Here is a 22,499-nt window from a genome sequence, read left to right as displayed (position 1 = left end):
TGTGTGTCTTGAAAATCACCTAAGTGTTGCAACAAATTATGGGGAACTGCTGACATTAAACAGTAGAAAATTTGGGCTATTTCTGCTCCCATTTACAAGGGTTTCATAGGAGAATATGCTGTTTACTTCTGTTAAATCCATTTTAATTTACATAAGTTTATTGGAATGGAAAAAAGGGGTCCATTTGGGTTAGTTATTTGCCCATTATGTGCATATTTCTGTACATTTCATTATAAAAAAATCACAGCTGAAGAGCTGTTATAATGCTCTTGGTCAAAGTTCAGGGCTGTTGCTCTGTATCCTCCTTCCCAGTTTGCTAAATAGAACAGACCAAAAAATATCTGCTCAAAAAAGGGCAGGGAAATACAATATGTTGTTCTGCCTATGCTTCTCTGTCAGTAGCTGAATACAGTGTAAAGGAATAACTGTGGTGATCCTGTAGCAAGTTAGTGTTCGCTCACAGAGAGAAAATCAATATTTCGATCAAACCAGATATTAGAACAGCAGAGAACAAGCTCCCAGGATACAAAGAGGAAATTTTTTACAATGAGGGTGGTGAAACACTGGGGCAGATTGCCCAGAGAGGTGAAAGATGGTCCAGCTCTGGAAACACTGAAAGCCAGTTTGTGCAGAGCTCTGAGCAGCCTGATCGAGCCGGGGATGTCTTTGCTCATTGCAGGGGGGTTTGACAAGATGACCTTTAAAGGTCCCTTCAAATCCAAAGTATTCTCTAACTCTATGATTCCATGAACTGAATTGGTCAAAAAAGATGGCTACACTTTTGCATTGCATTGTTTTGGTATGGATGGATTTACAGAGGGACAAAAATAAAAGTACACAGCTTCCACGCACAGTGGATTTAAATACAATGCTTGTCACTGATGTACCCAATCAAAAATAAGTTTTTAATCAATTTAAGCAGAAAAACATATAGAAAAGCACATGGAAAACTCAAAATCTCCTTTATATGAGAGTATAAAATGTGTGTACTTGTTTAGAGGAAATAAGAAATAGGTCAATATAAGATTCATTAACATTTTTTCATCAGTGATATTCTGCAAAAAATGGAGGGTCAAATGAGCAAAGTATATTATAAAGTGTAGAATTTGGGAGCCTGTGACTTATTTCCATAACAAAGAACTGTATATTAAAGAAAAATGAGGTGTTTGTGCTATCTGTAAAGGAGACCTAGCTGCAGATACTGAATCAATAGCTTACTGCTTTATGAAGCTGAATTTTAAGTTAATACATTTATTCAGATATCTATTTTCAGATCTCTACATAAGCACAAGAGAACAAAGTTCAATATTGTAACCAAAATGCTTGTCATTATCAGATAAAAACAAAAATATCACAATTGAACACATACTACATGTGAAATACTAGTGACAAAAAGGGACCCAACCTCCCTGTATTTAAATCCATGAGAAATTATATAATAAAAGAGAAAATAAAATCCAGGGGTTAACAATAATTATTTTGAATATGTTGTCCTTTTTAACCTTATTAGATGTTCTTCAAACTAGTTCTCTCAAAAAAACAAAATTATAAATTCTCTGCATGAGTTGCTGTCACAGTTCCACCAATGAAGAAGAAAAGGAAAAGTTGTCTTTTATGTTTCATATTAGGCATACTTTGTCAGTGCTGTTAAGTTACATTTCTGTGGATTAGATTTCTGTTAACTGGTTGATTTTTGCCTGTCATTGCCTCAGAACATTATTGATGTCATGATAAGCACTAGTGAAATAGAGTTTTTTTCAGTAATAGACTGTTTTGTCAGATGCATCTTTTCCTTTGTAATGTCTCTCTCTCTCAAATAATTAAGTCTTAGATGAAGAACAGCTAAAAACACATGAACATGCTCAAATAATTGGAATGTATCCCTTATATCTATGCCTTCTTTCATAAGGATCAATACACAGAAGAGCAGGAAAGTTGTATCTTCATCTGCCCTTGAGAGAGGGGAGATGGTGCACAGCATCCCCTCCCTGGGTACAATTTTGCTGCTAACAGGGAATGTACTTCTGTCTGCAAGAGATTTTTCCAAAGATGCTTTTAGGTGGGTAAAAGACATGTTTTGGAGTGTGAAGAAACCATACAGGTCACCATGACTCAGATGGTCTGTCCAACAAGCCTTTAAGTACATTTTCGGTATCTGAAAGCAAGCACTGAACCTTATGTACATTGACACTCTTATAAGAGTTTCAGATTTGTTAGCATAACTACTAGGAGTGAATTCATCTTTAAGTAAATTTTTTAAGATTTTCTCAAGCCATTCAGCCATGAAACAGGATTTTTTAGTTTTCTTTACATCTGAGCATAATTACCAAAGGCCTCACTGAATATCCCAGAAGAATATATTGATGGGAAAATGGCTAAAAATGCTAAGCATGAAATGTGCCATTGTGGGTAAGCTTCTAGTGTGCCCCCAAAATGGCCGTGCAGAATAAATATTCTCCCATGGCACATTTCACCTTTCAGAGAAAAAGGAACACTGGTAATCTAAATTTTTTTAATAAGTCATGAAAAAGGCAGTAGGTATGACTAATTTGTCCTGGTGTCTAATTAACAATGAGATGAAAAATGTATTGGAGTCTACTATGTTTTCTGCATCTGCATTGACAACAATAGCAAAAAGCCTGGCTCACGTCTAGACATCCAGAGGTAGATATCTTAATCTGTAGATTCAATATCAGTAACAGAATTGTAATATCTGAGGAAATAAATAGAAGGAGAGATTTTCTATTTTATGAGAAGATACTGAGTAAAACTATTAAGCTGTGTAAGTGTTGAGAAATATAGGTAGTGGGTACAGCATCAGAACTTAAGTATAAGATAATATTGAATATTCATTTCTGAACCTTTATATACCATGTATCTTGTCACAAAAATCAGGGAAATGCATACTTGTACATTCTCCTTTTTTAACCTGCTTTTATCTAAACAAACTCCATGTGGAATATATTGTTTGATTTTCCCTGGAAGACAAACTGGGTTCATGACCAGGGTAGTCTGAAGAAACTTATGGAAGAAATCACAGTGTTCAGCATTTTGAGAAGCCTATTGAGAAGCACTGCTTGTTTATCACAACTTAAGCATTGACAGAAAGCTGACTTATGTTTTGTCTAATAATTACATTCATCCAGTGCATATTTAAGCAAATATCTTTTTCAGAGGAAATATTTGGACATTTTCCTTATGAAGGTACCTAGAAACTCCCTGATTTTAAAGAGAGGTTGTTGCAAGATGTGTTTCCAAAAGCAAGGTAGCATGGAAAAAGCAAAGTGTTCAATTTTTTTTGCTCTGTCCTCCCCTGAATTCTTCTCTATCCAGATAAAATGCAGAGAGGTTGATGATGACATCCAATGCAACTACCAGGTTTTCTCAAAAACTTGTTATTTTAACTTTTTGTATTACAAATGAAATCATAATAATTACAGTTCTTCACAGTGCCCTGCTTTTTTGTCTTCTTTTATTAAAATTGTATTGTTACATTATAGATAGAGGAAACATTTTGGACCATTCAAGATTTTTCTTCTATTTATCTCCTACAGCTCAAAGGGCGACTTTACTATTGTTCCCCTGCATTACCAATGAGAATATTTTTCCTGGATTTAGTACAGTCTTTCTATTTATTTGAGATTTCCTTATTCCTGATCTTACTAAGTCTTAGGATGTTCCATTTTATTGGTTGCATTTCAGATTTCAGACCCATGGTTCTGTTGTTTCAATCCAGGATCAGTTACAAAAGTTTCTATACAAATAAATCACAAAATGCAAATCCTGCTAATTGGGATAAATTAAAAGGAATTGAAGCGTTGTAGATCTAGGCTGAAGTAGCTTTTGCTTTCCATTTGAGATTTTAAAAAAACATTTGTCCTTTTCATTTCTCTATGACTATATCAGCAAAGACTTTAACTATTACATACAAAATTTTTAGGATAAAAGCATTTCAGCTAAAATATATCTTAATATAAGGGATTATTGCAACAGTTTTTCTGTTACTGTGTTTGATGGTTCATGCTTAGAAACAGTTGAAACTCTTAAGCATGTGCCTCCTTAAATGAAATTATCTTTCTTGAATCACTAGCTAAACCACTTCCATGACTTAAATGACACTTTGCTCTTTTTCACATTCATGTCTTACATTTCTGCTGTATGATCAGTACTTGACCTTAGTTCATTTGATGTCTGACTTCAGAGGAGTGTTAAATCAAATATAGAAGGACCTGGGTATTACATGCTGATGAAAGTATCAGTGCACAACCGTTTGTACTTTGCTTTTTTCAGCATTTGGCCACTCCACGGTGGCAGGAGATGGTGCCTGTGGCTCAGTGCAGACAGCACTGCATATGCATCAAGTGCCATTCCAGTTCCACAGGGAGCTTTGTGGGATGGGTTAGGGAGACCTGTGGCCTTGCAATTGTAGAAAGAATGGTCATAAAGGCTAGTAAATCCTTCCCTATCTACCTTACCAGTTCAATGCAAAAGCCACAATTTCCTCTTAGTCAGGAGTTGGAATTTGAAGCTGATTCTTCTGTTTATATTGCAGTAATACTTGCCCCCTTATAAAAATATGACTGCTGCTTACATTCAGTTTTAGTGAGACTTCAAAACTCACCATCAGTTATCTCTCCATGGAGCAGGTTCTGCACACTTAGCTAGAAAGCTTTTTTGGGTCGTGTTTTTTTTTTTGTTTTTTTTTTTTTTTTTTTTTTTTTTTGTTTTTTTTTTTTGAGACACGAACTAAAATATGCTGGAAAATAAATCAGTTCTGGAACCTTAGTTAAAACACAAGCACTAAGAAAACAGTTTGACTGCCTTCACAGTAAAGGGCTACTCAGTCAGTACAGAGTTCAGGATGCCAAATATATACATATAAATAAATACAAATATATTTATGTATATATATGCTTTCAAATTTTGGCACTTCTGATAAGTTCCAGACTGACAAAAAACTGCAATAACAGTGAGTCTTTCACTGGCAACTGGCACTCTTCACACACATTTTTAAAACTTCTGTTTTAAAGGTTACCATTATTGACTGGGGTTGAGACTGATCACACTAGGTCAGTTCAAAGTTCTCTCTAGCCCAGTACTAGGTTTCATGGAGGACAAATACAGGGCTACAGAGGTCAAAACTAAAGCAGAAACCATGCTTGTCCTGCAATTAAGAAAATATTGCAGTGTATGTTAGGGCATATAGATTCTTTCTTGACCATGGTCTTAAAGCTTGTGAAAGTCTCCTCTCCCCCTAGCATTTAAATCTTCTTGTACTCAGTTATTTTCTGTAGAGTGAATAAATACAATTGGAACTGTACTAAGAAACAATGAATCTACAGCCCATTAAGAAGTTCTTCCTGTGCATTTCATCAAACTGTTCAGAGCTGCAGCACAGTTCTACAGGATATTTTCTCTATTTGCCACGTTCAGACAAAGTTTACAGAGGAGGCTTGAATTACTTCCTTTCAAAGAGAACCCCATGTGTGCACCAGATCTGGTCCCTGTGGGCAGCTCTGAGCCACACACATGGAGGTGGCATGCAGTCACAGGGATGGGCCTGAATCTACTCTGAAGCAAAACTCTAAAATGTAAAAAGATGCAAAATTCAGGCCTTGACATAAACCAGCTCAGTCTATTAGACTGCTGATATTACACCAAATTATTTGTTAAGGTAGACATACTCACTGCCTCCAAGCTTCTGATTTCTGTTTATAAACTCCAGTATGAAAGTGATTTTCGGCTTCTTAAATCTCAGAATTCCCCACACTGGAAGGAAAACATTAGGATTGTGTATGTTGTATCTATCTTTCAATTGTCAGTATGATTAAACCATTCAGGGGCACAAATACAGCTTTTCATTTTAGATCAAAAGCCAAAGTAGATAAGTGTGACTCTTGACAGCAAGTTGTATGCAATAGGAAACCAAAATATGTTTATAAGTTGCAGTCCTTCCCAATGCTCTTTCTGATTATTGAATTCACTCTCCATTATTTGGCTTTGATTTGAGCATAAAACACAGTATAATTGTATGGAGGCTGGTAAATTTGTACTTGAACAGAACATTAACTATAGATATAGCATCTCTTATGGAAACCAGTTAAAGGTGATATTGATACATAGGAGACACAAGGGCACTTCATAAAAGCAAGAAAGCCATCAGTTTAAAAGGCTACATGAGAACACATATGAGTTTTGAAAGAAAAAAGAAATTAGCATTTCTTCTGAGATGGGCAATATTCTTCTGAGGAAAGGATGGAAATGTAGCCATTTAAAAGTATAATAGATTCAGATCTTTAGAAACATCCAAAAACATTGGCAAGAATGGTGGATTACAGGAGGCAATTATTCTTTCCTTTTTAAAATTTTCTAATTCTTACGAGAAGAATGAAAGGTACGGATAGTTATGGATACATTAGTTGCCAGGTTGCCTAGTGGCATGGTGTAGTCCAGTAATGGATATAGCATATTCTCTTTTATAAAATTAATTAAGACTTCTTAAACTTAAACTAATTTAGTTCAGGAAAGGGCACATGGTATTCTTCTGAAATGAATCCATGCAGATGCTGGAGGAACTGCAATTGTGAACAATTATAAACATTTTAAAATAGATTGTCAGTATCCTGTGGGTACTCTCTGGTAGCATGGAGAGGTTTGCATTCCCACTGTTTTGGCTGATATTACTTCACAGGGCAATAAAGCAAGAGACATTGCAAGAGAGGCTTTGCACGCCAGGAGGAAAAGGTCGCTAAGTAGTGGCAGCTATACAATAGCTTTTGAATCAAAAATAGGAGAGAAAAACAGTCTGTTACAGTTCTGAGACTCAAATTCCACCAGTAACAGAGAAAAAGAGAATGTTAGTAAACCTGAAAAAATGACCAGCAGTTTTCTTGGCATCATTCAAGTTGACTGAAATGGTATCAAAGCCAAGCTATCTGCTCCTTTTTTTTTTTGTGCTTTGGAGAAGCAACTCATCCTCCTGTTAAAAATTTTAAATTTATATTAATTGTGTAATGCAACCAATGATAAACTAGATTATCTATATCTTGAACATGTTAAATCTTAGAAATATTTTCCAGTTTTTTTTTCTCAGAATAACTCATTTTTTTCTTTATCTTTCCTTTTGCTTTATGCTTTAGGCCAGGTCTCATACTGTATTTGGAATATACACTATAAAGTTCTTCAAAGGCAAAAGTTGGAGTCAGTTGTCATAAATGTGGCCATCATCAGAAACTCTAATCTACAACCACATCTTCTCTCAGTTATGAGCTCATAATGGAAAAAAGTATTAACCTCCTTTATGTGTATAAATGAAGTTTGCAGCAATAATAACTGTTGCTTTATATAATTTGATAAAGTATAATGTTTGATAAATAGAAATAAATGCAAATTAAAATATCTATATTGCTGCACTAGGTAAGAAAGGACATTTTCCTCAGAGGTTAATGACTTGCTGGTTTGAGGAAGAGAGAGAAGATCCTATCCAAACTACATTTAAAGAGAAGTAAGAGCCACTGGTGATCCAGGAAGGAAACTTACTCAAGGTAAGCTGTCTGTCATTATTTTCAATGACAAGAAAAGATTTTTGAAATTAAATAAAAATGGCATATACATGCAAGTTATCATTCTCTCCAAAACATCTTTCTTAGGAACATAATCTGAAGATGCATAACTGGCAGGAGATACAAGTTCCTGAAATTCAGGGTATGTGCCAATTTGCTACAATTTCTAGAGATCTTCATTGAGCTTTACAAGGATTTGATTTTGAAATAATCCAAATATTTTATTTTCTGACACTTCTGTCTTTATAACTTTAGATGATAATTTTTTGGTATTGTAAAATAATGGCATGGCATTCTAATGGCATTTAGAATTATTTAAAGATATATGGATCACATACATTTCAGGATATACTTCCAAAATATCCTTACAGCACACCAAATTTCAGCAGATAATCCACACCATACTTCTGCATAGATGAGTTTGAGAGACACTACCATTATGTCTAAATGGGTTAGACATGAAATGGCAACTGTTCTCAGCTGAGAAATTTCTCTTTTCTGAAGGAAGTTACACTTAATGAGTACACTTAAATCTTGATAGGTCACATGCAGTTTAGGATATAAGTACACAAAAAAGAAACTTAGATGAATTAATATAATAAAGACTATATATTTCAAATGTCTTGGTTTTTCTCCAGCTAAGTCAGAGGACAAAATTGTCAAGATTGTGAAATTATGTATTGTTAGAGAGGATGTAACAGCTACTTTTCAGCTATGTAAAGTAATGAACCTACAATACTAATATGAGTGTTTTCTTCTGCAAAGATTTTGTGGTGCTTTTTTTTTTTAATCATGGTGTTAAAGATGACATAGCAAAATATAGTTCTGGGGAAAATTATTCGAGACAAAAGTTATCTCACTTTTTTATATTTCATATGAGCTAAATATGGGCAAAGAAGAGTTTTGGCATTCAGAAGCTATAAATTAGACTGTATTGCAGATCTATCTGTGATGGTCTAGTGCATGGAATGTGCGTGGGTTTATAACAATTTCTTTCAGAAAAATGACTAAGGATTAAATCACTTTTAGTTAGGAAAACCTGTGCATTGTCTCCCTAGATATTTTTAGGCTTTTGCTCTTTGATACAATTGGAAGTACTGAATGCATATGGGATGAGGCAGATCTATTATCAGAAACACTGATATTTAAAAGCATTAAATAGTTTGTGTGCCTACACATTTGCACATTCAATTTGCTATCACTTTTCCTAAAGTGCACCTTGTCAGGACTTTCTATAAGCAGCCCTACAATTCCCTTAAGGTACCTTTGTAACCCCTCAGTGTAGCCAAAGAACACATAAGTAGATGATTTTGAGTATCCAGATCATAATTTATATGAACACTGAAGCATGGAGAGAATAGTGATGATGGCTCTAAATTTACCAATCTAATTCTATGAAATCACATGTCCTTTTCTTTCTTTTTTCTCATGAACTGCCAGTCTTTCACTGGAAGGGACAATGGAAAATAATAGGTCACTTCTAATCCCAATTGACAAGGATGAGCACAGTCAAAATTTCCTTTAATAAAATATTTTTAGAAAAGTTAATAATAGTAAATTAGTAGCAGCTTCCCATTATATCCTGTTGCTTTCAGTCTCAGCAAAACTTCTACTGGGAGAAGTGACCATAAAAGAATGAGAAAATATGAGGTTAGGGAGAAAAAATGGTACAAGTCCTAGAGCCAAAACTTACACTGTATGTAAGGATCAACAGCTCAAACAAGAGAAATAAGCACTATTATTTGCCACAGGTTTCCCAGCAGCATCAGATTCTAAAGCAGATGAATTTGGAACAATGACAGTAGCAAATGTCCAGCAAAAATGCTAGTGACAGGAGGCCTTCCAGGCTGGTGTCCTGAGGTGATCTGATACATCAGAATAAACCACATCCAACAGTAATTCTGTCTGAGCACTCCCTCCTCAGGAAGCCAATCAAACCCAGGGCTGCAAGCAGCATAAGCATCATGTCAAAGGAAGGGATTCTGCCCCTCTATTCTGCTCTTGTGAGACCCCACTGGAGTAGTGTGTGCAGTTTTGGTGTCCCCAGTGTAAGAAAGACATGGAACTGTTGGAGTAAACCCAGAGGAGGCTATGACATTGATAAGAGGATGGAATCACCTTCTTTATGAGGGAGGTGAAGAAATTTGGGGCTGTTCAGCCTGGAGGAGAGAATGCTGTATAGAGATCATTGCACAGGGACTAAATCACAATGGAACTGTACTCTAACCAATAGAACAGGGAGTACAAGCCCAACAAAACTGGAACAAATGTTAAATTGTCAATGTTGATGCATGTGTTGTATGGGAAAAGCAAGGATTTATTTGTGAAAGTAATACCTGAGACATTTGTCTTTGACACTGAAAAAATGCCATTTTGAAATACATCCTGAAAAAACTCCTGAAACTGTACTTGTATATGTTGGAAATAGATGTGTCTGTATGAGAACTAATTGTGGCACTATCCTTCCAGACAGCACCACTGTAGAGATGAGCAATCGCTCAAATGTCTGTAATTTTACCAGAATTGTGGGAAGTGACTTTAGTTATTCAGCTCATGTCACAACCTACTGACTGCTGTAATCTAACTGCACATCATATAGATATTTACTGCCCACCCCACACTGGAATGAATTTTACATTGGTAAAGAAGCTACTGCAACATGATGGCATGTGTCAACTGCTAGAACATGCTGGAAACAATGGACAGAAAGCTCTAATCCATGTTCATCGTGGAATAGATACTATGTTCTGGAAATAGTGAAGAATGAAATCAGTGCTGGCGGGGCACTTTATTCATATGGTTACCAACAGTAACAGAAACTTTAAATCAGATGTTGCACCCCATAATCACTTTGCTAATTTCCATTGTATTATACTTGTTATTGTACTGTTTTTTATGTTAGAGTGTGGAGAAAAGCTAGGTGTTCCAAAGACCACCTTGCATATATAATACTACTCACTCATGCTTACACTCACGTTTAACAAAACCTTGATAGTTAGGTAATCTAACAAAAGAAAATTCCCTCAAATTACAATTAATAGGGCATGAATCTGTTTAAAGAGGCTCAGAGGCAAGAGGCAACCACACTGCCACTCTGTGGAGCAAGATGGACTGGGGAGTTTTTAACAGGAATGCCTTTATGCATTTAACTGTATACATCTTTGTGTCTGTATGTGTGGATATATTGATTTAAATATCCTCTAGTAATACAGCATGAACGTCGCTGCTCAGATCTATAATTAAATCACTGTTGCAATTGTAGTAAACTCTATCAAATCACTTTGTAAATGTTAAATTAGTCAATGATTGAGTGCTGTTAAACCCTTTTGCATCCTTACCCTTTAGAAACCCTGTAAGTTACATGTAAGTAATTCTAAATTACTTCTAACTTGATTTTCCTTTGCATGTTTTACTATGTAGTAATTAATAGAGTGAACCTTGCCATTGACTCTGTTAAAGTCACAGATTTATGGCAAAATCTCCTTTGACCAGTACCTTTGACAATGATTCTTTTAGTGGCCTAAAACACTCCTTCATGCCAAGAGAGGAGAGATCATTGATGGGGCCCAGCATTAATCACGCTTGCAATTCCTTAATGAGAACCATGACAAGAGTCAGGGAATTTAAATTAGTTTCATAGAAAATGAATAACTAGGACTGGATCTTACTTTAACTTTTTCAAATTCTGCATTTGTACAGTCTACCTCGAAGCTAACTGATCCTTGGTCAGTGGAATTAAATTAGCACTTGTAAGGTACAATGCATTTGACATGTTTTGTACACTAATTGTGTTTATTCCAAAGGACATCCATGTCAATAGATCAGAAGAAAATACCTACTTGTAGATTACTTAATTTGTTAAAATGACTTTCACTCCTTTCTTTGGATTCTGAAGGACTTGACTTCACTGTATGGCAGAGAATTCTGGTCGCTGATGTGCAGTCACAGATGTGTCTGGTAATGAAAGCAAATAACTACTTTCAAATAAAGCTGAGGCTTCCTGCTAGACATAGCAGTGAAGTGCTACTTCAAATAGTACAATTCATCCTATAGAAGGCCTGAAGATCCTCTATACATTTCAGTGCCTAATTTCTTGTAACAGACCCTATTTTAGGAGGCAGAACTAAATTTTTAAGAGGGCTCTTAAACACATTATTTTTGGTTAGGTTTTGTTTCGGTTTGGTTTATGAAACCTTATTTTCAATCTGGCACCATGAATGGCCACTGCTGGAGAGAATTATGTTTGGCAATGTGTCAATATATTGCAGGCAAAATACTCAGAGGTTAATGAGTTGACCATCCCAAATTGTCTTCTGATAAAATTCTATAAGCATGGGTTTTATTACTTAACACACTTCTAAAAATTATATTTTTTAGTTTTAAGAGCTGAGCTGAAGAAGTACTATAAAAATCCTTCAGCCACCTGTGTATTTCTTGCTATTATGAAAAATTATATTTTTTATTATTTTAATTTAATATGTCATAAAGATTAGGAAATCATATTCCCAAAGAAATAAGCATTCTCTAAAATTGGCACATCTAGAGTTTGCTGTGGATTCTAAAGAAGACAGAGTTGACTCATTTGGTTTTCAAATGGACTCATTGAACATAGCACATATAGTGAAGAATTAACTAACTGTAGCAAAATGTTTTTCATAACTGCTTCTCTCTGCTGGAAATCCCACAATCATACTTAAAATCTAAGATAATGAGAAAGCCTCTAAGCTGAAAAAGTGATCCCTTTAATAATTTCAATTCCAATATAACATATAATTTTCTAAAAAACAGAAATTTTGAAATTTCTAAATTTTTTTCCCAAATTCAAATTGAAATACTTTCCAATAGTTACAATATATTTTTGCTGCAGATCCTTATAACACACTGCTATCTGCACTGGCATCTGAGTAAGGACAAAGAGTCTCTTGCTACACTTGGGACAGCAGTAGTGACCACAAATGTATAATGGCTCACTGACAAACGCTGGAGGATGTGGAGTGCACACTGAGGTGGGACTACAAAGAGCACAGCACTGCAGCTACAGTCAGGGAAAAGATCACAGGGATGAACACAGCAGCAGGATCTAATCTGAGCTAGCTGCAATAACAAATATGGCCAGCTCCCACAAAAGCTCTGCTTAACTGGGAGGAATTTCATTCAGATGCAAGCACCTGACACTCCAGTACTGAAGCTGTGGTGAGCTTCCTCTTCTGCTTATTTCACCATGGGGCACTATGGACAAATACAGATGGTATTTGTAGGACTATTTGTAGCACAGGACTTTCCATGAGCTCCTCCTAGTGCCTGACAGCCATTTGAAACCTGAGTATCTGGTTCAAAACAATTCTAGGTTCTTTCTGGTATTATTAGTAAACATCAGCTTTTAGATCTAGACTGTTCTCCAAGTAAAAATGGAAAATGAGTGAAAATGGCAAATGCCAGACGTGCTATCCATTATTAATGAACTCAAAGGATATAGCTTTCATTGCTTGAACGCATAATAACTTTTTTTTAAAAAAAGTCAATTTTTTTGCCACCAAAGGGCCAGTGTCTATAAAAGTCAGATTTGACACTGTTTTCACAGAATTTGCATTACTAAGCTTAATTATTCCATTATTGTAAACTTGGGGTAAACTATATTTTCTCATTGTTTCGGTTGGAATAAAGTTGACTTTCTTTTTAGCAACCCATTAGTTGCTGTGGTTTTGAATGGTGTTGAAATCAGAGTTGATAACACAGGATTGTTTTAGTTGTTTAGTTGCTGAGCTGAGCTCACAGTGTCAGGAACTCCTCTGTCTCTTGCACCATTCTTCTGTGAGCAGGCCTGTACTGCAGAAGAAATTGTGAGGAGAGACATCTGAGACACAACCCAGATGACCACAGGGACATCCTACACCATTTGGAGCTTGTGCCCAGCAATGAAACCTGGGGAGTCAAGAAGGAAGGGGAGCATTCAGAGTGATGGTATTTGTCTCTCCGAGCCACCACTGTGTTGATGGAGCCCAGGTTTCCTGCAGATGGCTGAACCCTGCCCGCCCATGGGGAGTGGCAAATGAATTCCTTGTTTTGCTTTGTTTGTGGCTTCTGCTTTACCTGTTAAATTGCCTTTATCTCAGTCCATGAGATCTCTCACTTCTGTCCTTCACCCCACTGCAGGAGTGAGTGAGGTGCTGTGGGGTGCTTGTCTGCCCAAAGAGGCTTAACCACAACACTATTGACCATCGCAGGACCACCTATATAGAGGCAGAAGTTTTGTATCCAAACATCCCTTATGGACAGCAATTTATACTGTGAAGGTATGCAAGATTCTGATGGGTAGATTTCTGCAGACACTTGTGTGTGAAACATTTTAACATGAGTTCATATAATTTCAAATAATTATGTAATAATATCCAAATCTGAGGGCATTATTGTTGAATTGCACAATAAATTTTTAATTGGATTGGATCTTTATGCAATTATTATGCTTTTTGCATTTAGAAAATAAAATAAGGAAAACTAAGTAAACATAAAATTTAAAATAAGTACTTAAATTAAGAATAAAATATATAATCTGAATACCTGAATATATTCTATGTATGCTGGTTTTTGCATAACATGCTTTATATAGAGCAGCATTATAATGCAAGTATAAGACAGAGAGGCAAGTTAATAACATCTGTGCAGTACATTTTTTTACAAGGAAGTATATGAGCTATTTCAAAAGCATGTTGTCAGTTTGCTAGTTATGCCTTCAGGAAATAGTCCCATAAAATGAGTGCAAGCTGCCTGCTAAATTACAATGTAATTTTCTTATTTTAGTGGAAGGTAAGCATTTGGAATACCATCTTGTTTATCACAAATAGGGAACACCACATTTGCTCAATGGAAAATTTTAATCAGTTAAGTGAAATTCATGGATTCAATGTAACCTTTTTTAGGAGTCTGTTTTAAATACTTAACTACAGAATATGCTGCAGTTTAGTTGATGAAAATGACCTGCCTGTAGAATTACCATTATTGCACATATAAAGTTATGTACTGCAAGAAAATTTTTGTACACTGTAATATCAACTGGATTTATTTTAGCCAGTTAAAAGAGGACATAACAAAGCATAAAAAAAATGGCTCTCATAAAGGATAAATATTGTCCTCTGACCCAACTCATCTTCCACTTTTTTTGGGTTATTTTTCCTAGGTGGGGCAGTGAAGCAGGGTTCCATCTGTCCATTACTTCAGTTAGGGAATATTTGAGTATTTACTTCTCTACGAAGTCTCTAAGATCTCTTTGCTCTATGGTACTTATCAATTATTGTGAATAATTTTTAAGTTGCAGGTAATTTAATATATTTCCCAAGGAAAAAAATTCATGAGCATGCTAAAATCACTTTCTTTGAGCATGCTACAAATCACACTAGGTATGTCAGAGCCCTCTTTACTATGGAGCCCTCTTTATTTTATCCATGGTTTATATGTAAGAAGTAGGTCTTTTGTGTCCTAACAAAACAAGCTGATTATATATGTGCAATTCTATTTATATATATATGATCAAGACAGAAATGTGGCATTCCTCTCTGGAGCAGATGAATCACTGCTCTGAAAGTCATGTTCAGGTCTACTGTAAGTGAGCCAGAAAAAGTGCCACCAGCATTTGTTCAGTTCTTGTGGCACTGAAGTCTAGAGTGTAGAAAATATTACCCTGTAAAAAGGAGGTTCCACTGGCTTCGCTGAGTAGAACTCAGGATGCTTCCATGGATTGAGTAATCCTGGGTAATCAGGCTGAAAAATTCTCCAAGGGCTTTCTTCTCAGTGAGCAGAGGTCACTTATGACCCTGCACAAAGACGTGCCAGGGTGGAATGGAGGTGGGCAAATAATGGACTAACACTGCAAAATGATTTCTGTCACAGGCATAACGTGAGGACTACATGTCTTACAAATTCAAATGCTATTTTTCTTACTGGTGCTAAAACAGAATGAAGTTGCAGAGCAGTATTCCTGAGAGCCAGATTCTGTCACACATATTGGATATGAAGTGCCAATGGCTTCAAAAGAGGTTAATTGCAAAAGAAAATAATGTTCACTACGAGAAAGGACTACAGAATATACGCCTCAGAAGTTTCATAGGATTTTATCCAGGAGGAACCATTATGATCATTCAAATCTGATTTCCTGCAAAACAACTCCAAAAACTTCAACTACTGATTTGTTCACTTTGCCCACCATGCTGGTGCTTGAGCATGTTTTTTAAAATGACAACTAATTTTAATTTACAGAGTTTAAATGCTGGAAGACGCACTACAAACTCCAGCATGTTTTGCACAGTTTAATTAAATTTTATTGCTGAAAAGTCTGCCTCATTTTGACTTTGAATTTATTAAGCTTCTGATACTAGCCACTGGGTCTCATTCTCCATTCATCTGCAAGATTAAAGAGCCTTCTACCAGCAGAATGCTTTCCTCATGTGGGCAGCTGCAGACTACAAACAATTCACCTCTTAACCTTCTTTTTTGTTTAGTTAAATAGATTAACTTTTTTTTAGTCTTTTACAGTTGAGACAGGTTTTTCAACCTTACATTATTCTTTGAGTTCTTTTATAAACCATTTCCAAACTGCTGACATTCTTTTTATACTCTTTACATGAAAACTGAACAAAGAATTTCAGTAAGTACTTGCTATCATGGATGACACTGAACACTTCCTTGTTAGTCTCACCTTTATTAAAGCAAAGTCCATGCCTGGCTTCAGAGCCACAAAATCACTTTGCAACCTCAGGTTCAGAAGGGTGTGCCCTGTGACCTCCACCTGCTCTATGGGAACTGGTAAGTGTTTTTTTGAAATCTTTTACTTTAGCTAGAGATTCCCTCAAGATATACTTTTAAATAATGTTCAAACATAACCATGTTAAGAAATTCTTGTATATATGGAAAAAGCCAAAAAACCCAACTGCTATTAAGGATGTATTATTCTGGGAATAGAACAATTCATTAGCTGGACAGACATAGATATAATTAATATTTTTATTGATTATAAAAATAATTAATCATAAAAATATAAAGTGATTATAAATAATTGCTTAATTGCTTAAAAACCAATTTCCCCTTGGGTAAATCAGGGGCTTTAACTATCAGGCATTAAATGCATAAACAACTCTATGCTTACTAAGCTGGACATTGAAGGATATGCTGAATAGCTTTGACAAATTGAGTTTTTAAACTAAGAATACCAGTCCAAGAAATCAGTTCAAAATATTAAATATATTCTCTGTACCTAAAACCTTTTTGTTTACAGTCAAACTGAAAGGAAAGCATTACTTCTCCTCCAAGTAAGTAGGCAAGCCAAAAGCAAAAAAGATATTTTCAGACTTTTTTCTTATAATATTTTCACCAACCATGTTTTGGTACCCAAAGAGCAGAGATAGTAGTTATGGTGGTCACTCCTGTAAGGGCTTTTTTAGAGCATAATTTCTGTCTTCATGGAATTTTGATGAATTATGCTACATGACAACTGCTTAAATGTGAATTAGAGTTTAAATCAGTGTCTGAACAGATTTTGTTCCAAATCAATTTTTAAACATGGTTTTACAATTCAGAGACTAGTGATACAGAAACTTTGTTCTTGGCATCTGCTGTAATGATTGTCCATTTTCCTGAGGGCTAGACTGATCTTCTCAGCACAATAAAGATTTCCTTCTTGTGAATGAGGAGTGTGGGGTGCATGTTTTCCTTTGTACCATACTTCTCCCTACCTCCTTCTCACTTTGTAGAATGGACAAAGGACAGTAGTTAGTTCCTGCCACAGGTTTGTAGTCTACATATTCTGTTTCTGTGGGACTTTAAACTTGTCAAGACCTTGGACAGAGAACCATCTCCCTTTCTTCAGATTCCTTATTAATACACAGCTACAAAAAAGAACCACCAGGAATGAACATTATCACTTTCCTATTTCTGCTTTCCCCCTTATATTAGACATCCAAGGAGAATGCACAGGTTTGTCCTGATCCATCCTCCACGTGTCCAGACTGCTCCTTAGAAGGAAGTGGCTGTTCAGCAGATGGTATTTCTTCAAAATAACTGCTGCCTGTTTGACATTCTGAAATAACCTCTAATTTTCACACAGGTAAGGGAAGCTGCTGCATATCTATGGGCTAGTGAGATTTGGTAGGTGAAATTTATGTTTTATATTCTGCTTCTAAAGAAATTACTAGGAATTGCTTCAGTGACACAAAACTGGCAGTATTTTCCTTACTTTCCTCATGACTTTTGGCAATTATTTATAAAAAAATTATTAGCTGCTTTCTTATTAGTAAAGCAGTGTGAAACTGAAATCCTCACTTGCTGGAAAATGTGCTTTTAGTTCTTGTTACTCTGATTTCTTCTCATTGGTGTTCTGTTTGTGCATGCTGAGGAATTTCTGTGAAATCCAGATTATGACAGATTGGCAAAATTTGGTTTACTTTACATATGAAACTATGCAAAGCCATGAAATCCTTACAGTATTGCAAATAGCATCTTAGTACAGGGCTCATGCTTTTTAGAGCAGAATCAAATCTGGATGAACTCCCAGGGGCTGTGCAGCCCTCCAGTTCCCCTGTTCTCTTACACTGAGTTTAAAGTTTTGCATGGTGCTAGCACATAACCATTTTCATAGACAAAGGTGAATTTGCAGCCCTGTAGAGTTTTAAGGTGCTCCATGTGGGATCTATTTTGGAAATATTGATTGCAGTAAATAATGTAAATCACACTTACAAGCATTGCTGTAGTTAGGTATCTTGATCTTGGGTCTAGTCATAGAAAACAAAGTATTCCTGCTAGGAAACATACAAAATCACACAATGAATTCCAAGTACAAATATTTGCTGGTATATGTATAAGGATTTCTTATCCAAACATCACAGGATGTTTCATTGTCCCAGAGAGGAACCCTAGACTGAATGTGAGTTATAAATAATTCCTGTCAGGCTTGGAATAAAGTTTTGTAAGCCTTCTGAGCACCTGTATTACATGGAACATTGACTTCACCTGCTGTCCATCATTATGGTCCCTGGAATACACTGTTGAATGTTGTTAGACCTTGCTTCATGTCTTGAACTGAAAATGTGTTATTTCACTGGAAGTGTATTTGTTCACATTTTTTTTTCCAAGCTGATATTTTTAGATTAAATTTCTAATCTTCCCATAAATACTATATCTCAATATAAATTTTATTATTTCTTTGTAGCAATATTACCCCATATTAATTCGCTCTCCTGTTTTATGTATCATCTGTAAAAACCATTCATGTGAGAATAATTCCAGCTTCCACAGCAAAAATTAAGATATTAATCAAGATGGATAATAAAGTCATGTCCTGTGGAAAACCACTAGATACTTCTAGTCAACAAAATGCTATTTATTATCATTATTAACTTAGGATAAATTAAGCTATAATAAAGGTTAATTGCATAAATAAATCAGCTTGGACTTCTGAATAACATAAAGCAATTTGTTAATATTTCCTGCACAGACTCTTGTCTCCATAAAACACCCAGCATCCATTCTTAGGAAAGAAAAGGCAAAAACTTTTAGCTATTTATAGTTACTATGGAAACAAAGCAAAATCAAATAATCATCAGAGCTCGTGTGATTATAATATTGTTCATTTGATAGGCTATTGAACCATACTCTTGCTTTTAATAGCATTTTATTTCAAATAATAATAAACCTTGGTGTTATGGATTTCACATTCAGGTGTACCCTATTTGATTACAATAAGGGAAGACATCAGAAGGCTTAAATTTTACTAACCTATAAACATAAACAGTGTACAATGTAGGAAGTTTTGCTTGTCTAAAAGAACAATTTTCAAAGTAGGCTGTAGAACAGAAAATGTTGCCACTTATTGTGAGATATTCCTTGCTGCAAAAAACCACCAAATGTCATGCTTTAACTTTTTGTTATGGTGCAGGTGAAAATATGGGTTGATGTATAAGATTACATATCCAGTCCTATCAAATAGCTAAAAATGAAGCAACAACCAGATCAAAGGGAAGAGGTATTTAATGACCTTTATGAAACATTAAAAAAATGTACCAAATAATTTATTATGCAAGAAAACATTTGTGGTGTTTTTAGATGCAACTAATAAAAAATATGTTACCTAATTTGTAAACAATCTCAATTTAAGTGTATTCAAATGCAAAAAATACATGATGATCAGCTTACTGCATTTCATGTCCAAGCAGGCACAGGACACATGTCCCTGACATTCAGCACATTCAGATGTAGCCCGTGGGTTTGCTGCTCTGACTGTTGCATCCAGGAATTTTGCTGCCTGACACACAAGCTATCTATCAGCCTCCTCTAAAGAGACTCATTCTGTGATCTTCAGTATCTTCTGATTTTATCTTTTCTTCATTTCTTGCAGTGAGATGGACTTCACACTACTGACATGGCCACAAGGCTGCGGCCACCCCGCTGCTTCAATGCTCCTTCCACAAAAGCTCACAGGAATAAAGCATTCCAATGGAAAGACCAAGCTATGGATGAAACCTGATGCCCCCACATACAAAGGGGTCAATACAAGTTGTAATTGTAATGGTAGCTTTATGGCAAGAAGAAACAAAATCTCTTGGTTACTAGAGTCCAACTTGCTTTCACAACCAGAAAGACTCTGACTAAAACCTGTGCTGTGTTTCAATTAATCACGAGTTCAAAGATCCATTTCAGACATGGAAAGAGAATTACAATGATGACAGCACCTAACCTTTCTAACGACAAGGGATATGCAGGTACTAAGACTGCCATCAAAGTTTTAAAAGTATTTTGACAGCATATACAGTGCACACATTCCTGTGGTATGGGATAAAAAGCTTTTACTGGTACCACTTTGGAAAGCATCCTGTTTCCCTTGCTTCCTTCATGCTGATAAAAAAATCAAAACTCAGATTGCTTTTTCTTCACCCAGCTCTTGACTCTAGTTCTTCTACTGGGCTTGTTGTAAGTTCCATATTTAAATCAGCTTTTCTGTTAAGAAGGAAATTACTTTATGGACGACATCCTGGTTCAATTTACATCATCCTGGTTCAATTTACATCAATAGCAATATTTCTGTGGAGACAGAATTTCATAACACAATCTCAAATTACTTTTAAAGCTATTACTGTAGGAAATGCAGCTTCTAGAGGCAGAATTTGTCTTGTTTCCCAATGCTTTTAATAACATAATAATGAACAATTTTCCACACTTTCATATAAGTAAAGTGTCCTCTTTATTCAGAAGAAAAAAAAGGACAATGAAAGTAAAAAAAAAAAAATAATAATTTCCTATGGTGATACAAACAAAAAAGGAAAAAATAATTTAAAGAATAAATTCAGTATAATTGTGTACCACAAATGCTATACACTAATCCACCTGATTTTTTTTTTTGTAATGCTATTTCAGAAGAATGCTGTTCTTTAAGACTATTTTAAAAGAATGTTTTCATCTATAACATATTTCTATGTGTCCTGCTTTTCTATATTTGAAAATATTGGCTTCTTTTTCAGTACAATGAGAACTGCTGAATTTTCTCACTTTAGAGGTATCAAAAAATCCTTGTGATGTACTTAGATAGGTTTCCAAATAACAGTTTCTTGAATCTGTAATTTTTTATTTGGACTTGAAACAAATATGTTATTATGCTGGTAACCATTTTCATCAGTCAAATTCATTCTTGAAAATTATGTCTATCATTTTGGTGATTAACTTGCTTTGGATGTGTTTTTAATACCTTAATAAATAAATCACTTAATACCTGATTTTTTTTTTTCTGAACTAAAACAGACACATAAAAGTATTTGAAATCTCGAAATTTAATAATAATAGATATATTTTTAGAATCTCTTTCAGGTCTTTTTCACATTTGATTTTCTTTTTGCTGCCATCTTTCACTATTTCTGACAACATCATGTTGGATGAAAGGCAGTGAGTCAGTAAGAAAGAATGTGTTGCATACTTCTGTTTATAACCTAACATCTGATTGATTCATATTAGAACATCTTGTCAGCCACACAACAGAGTACAATGTGTTTGTTAGCTGGATTCTTCATTTAGGATGTTTCTGGGTTTGTTGATACTATTTCTCCAAATTCTGTATCATCAGGCAAAGAGGAATGTTTCCTCTTCCTATTATAATTAAAGGATGCCTTCTGCTGACAACAAATGCACTTGTATTGGCTTCTAAAGACACAGTCCTTATGAAAGAATTGCAATAAATACATTTTGGTTGGGTTAAACAACAGATGGCTGACATCTTCTACAGTTTCATTTCTCTGGTGATATTTTGCCACCCTCTAAAAAGCTTGAATTGTAGCACTTCTTGTGTTATTGTTGATTTTGCAATAGGAACCAATCTGGAAAGCAGTAATGACATCTCTGAGAAGGGTAAATGTTTTTCAACAGTTTTCTGCTCATAAAGTCTGAGACGGTGAAAAAGAATAGGTAATCTGAAGGGTTTACCTTTAGTTATGTAGCTTATCTGGTGAGCAAACAAAAAATATGCTGGCAATAAATTTCTATAAACAGCAGTATGCCTCATTCCTCCTAATTGAAAAATGTGAGAAACTGTTGCAAACTTCTTACTTTTCTGCCAAGACCTTTGACTTAGGAAATAATTGACATTATAAAAACTTCTTTTTTTCTTCCCTAAGCAATTTGGGAATTGGAAGATGTAATGGAAAGTTAAATATGAATGGAAACACTGGAAGGTTTCTAGATGAAACAGAAACATTTGGTCTGAACTCAGAAACACCTTAGGCACGGATTCCCTGGTGAAAACATTCGGAGCAGCCAGTAGAAGTAAAAATCAAAAACTTTCTCTTTGCAAGCAAATGTTACCATGACCAACCTTCCTGTGAAAGGAAGAGGCTCGTTCTGCACACAGCTCCTTTCATCTCCTGCTTGGGGTCAAGCAGTGCTGTCCTCAGCAAGCAAAGCTCACCTGTC

General features: G+C 35.4%; 1 protein-coding gene across 3 annotated transcripts in view; it reads right to left on the bottom strand.

The window, feature by feature from the left end:
* The window catches only part of IL1RAPL1 (interleukin 1 receptor accessory protein like 1), a 669,103-nt gene that overhangs the window by 76,865 nt on the left and 569,739 nt on the right, over nt 1-22,499 (bottom strand). For 2 of the 3 annotated variants that reach the window (XM_021552988.3, XM_077781655.1), the window contains one exon: nt 5,689-5,769. The exons of the other annotated variant lie outside the window; for it this stretch is intronic. In XM_021552988.3, the coding sequence (XP_021408663.1) occupies nt 5,689-5,769 (81 nt within the window). The remainder of the gene's footprint in view (nt 1-5,688; nt 5,770-22,499) is intronic. 3 annotated transcript variants of the gene reach the window in all.

Source organism: Lonchura striata, chromosome 2, assembly GCF_046129695.1.
Source record: "Lonchura striata isolate bLonStr1 chromosome 2, bLonStr1.mat, whole genome shotgun sequence".
Lineage (NCBI taxonomy): Eukaryota > Metazoa > Chordata > Aves > Passeriformes > Estrildidae > Lonchura > Lonchura striata.
The sequence above is the reverse complement of the archived record's forward strand: the minus strand, read 5'-3'. Positions and strand labels throughout refer to the sequence as shown.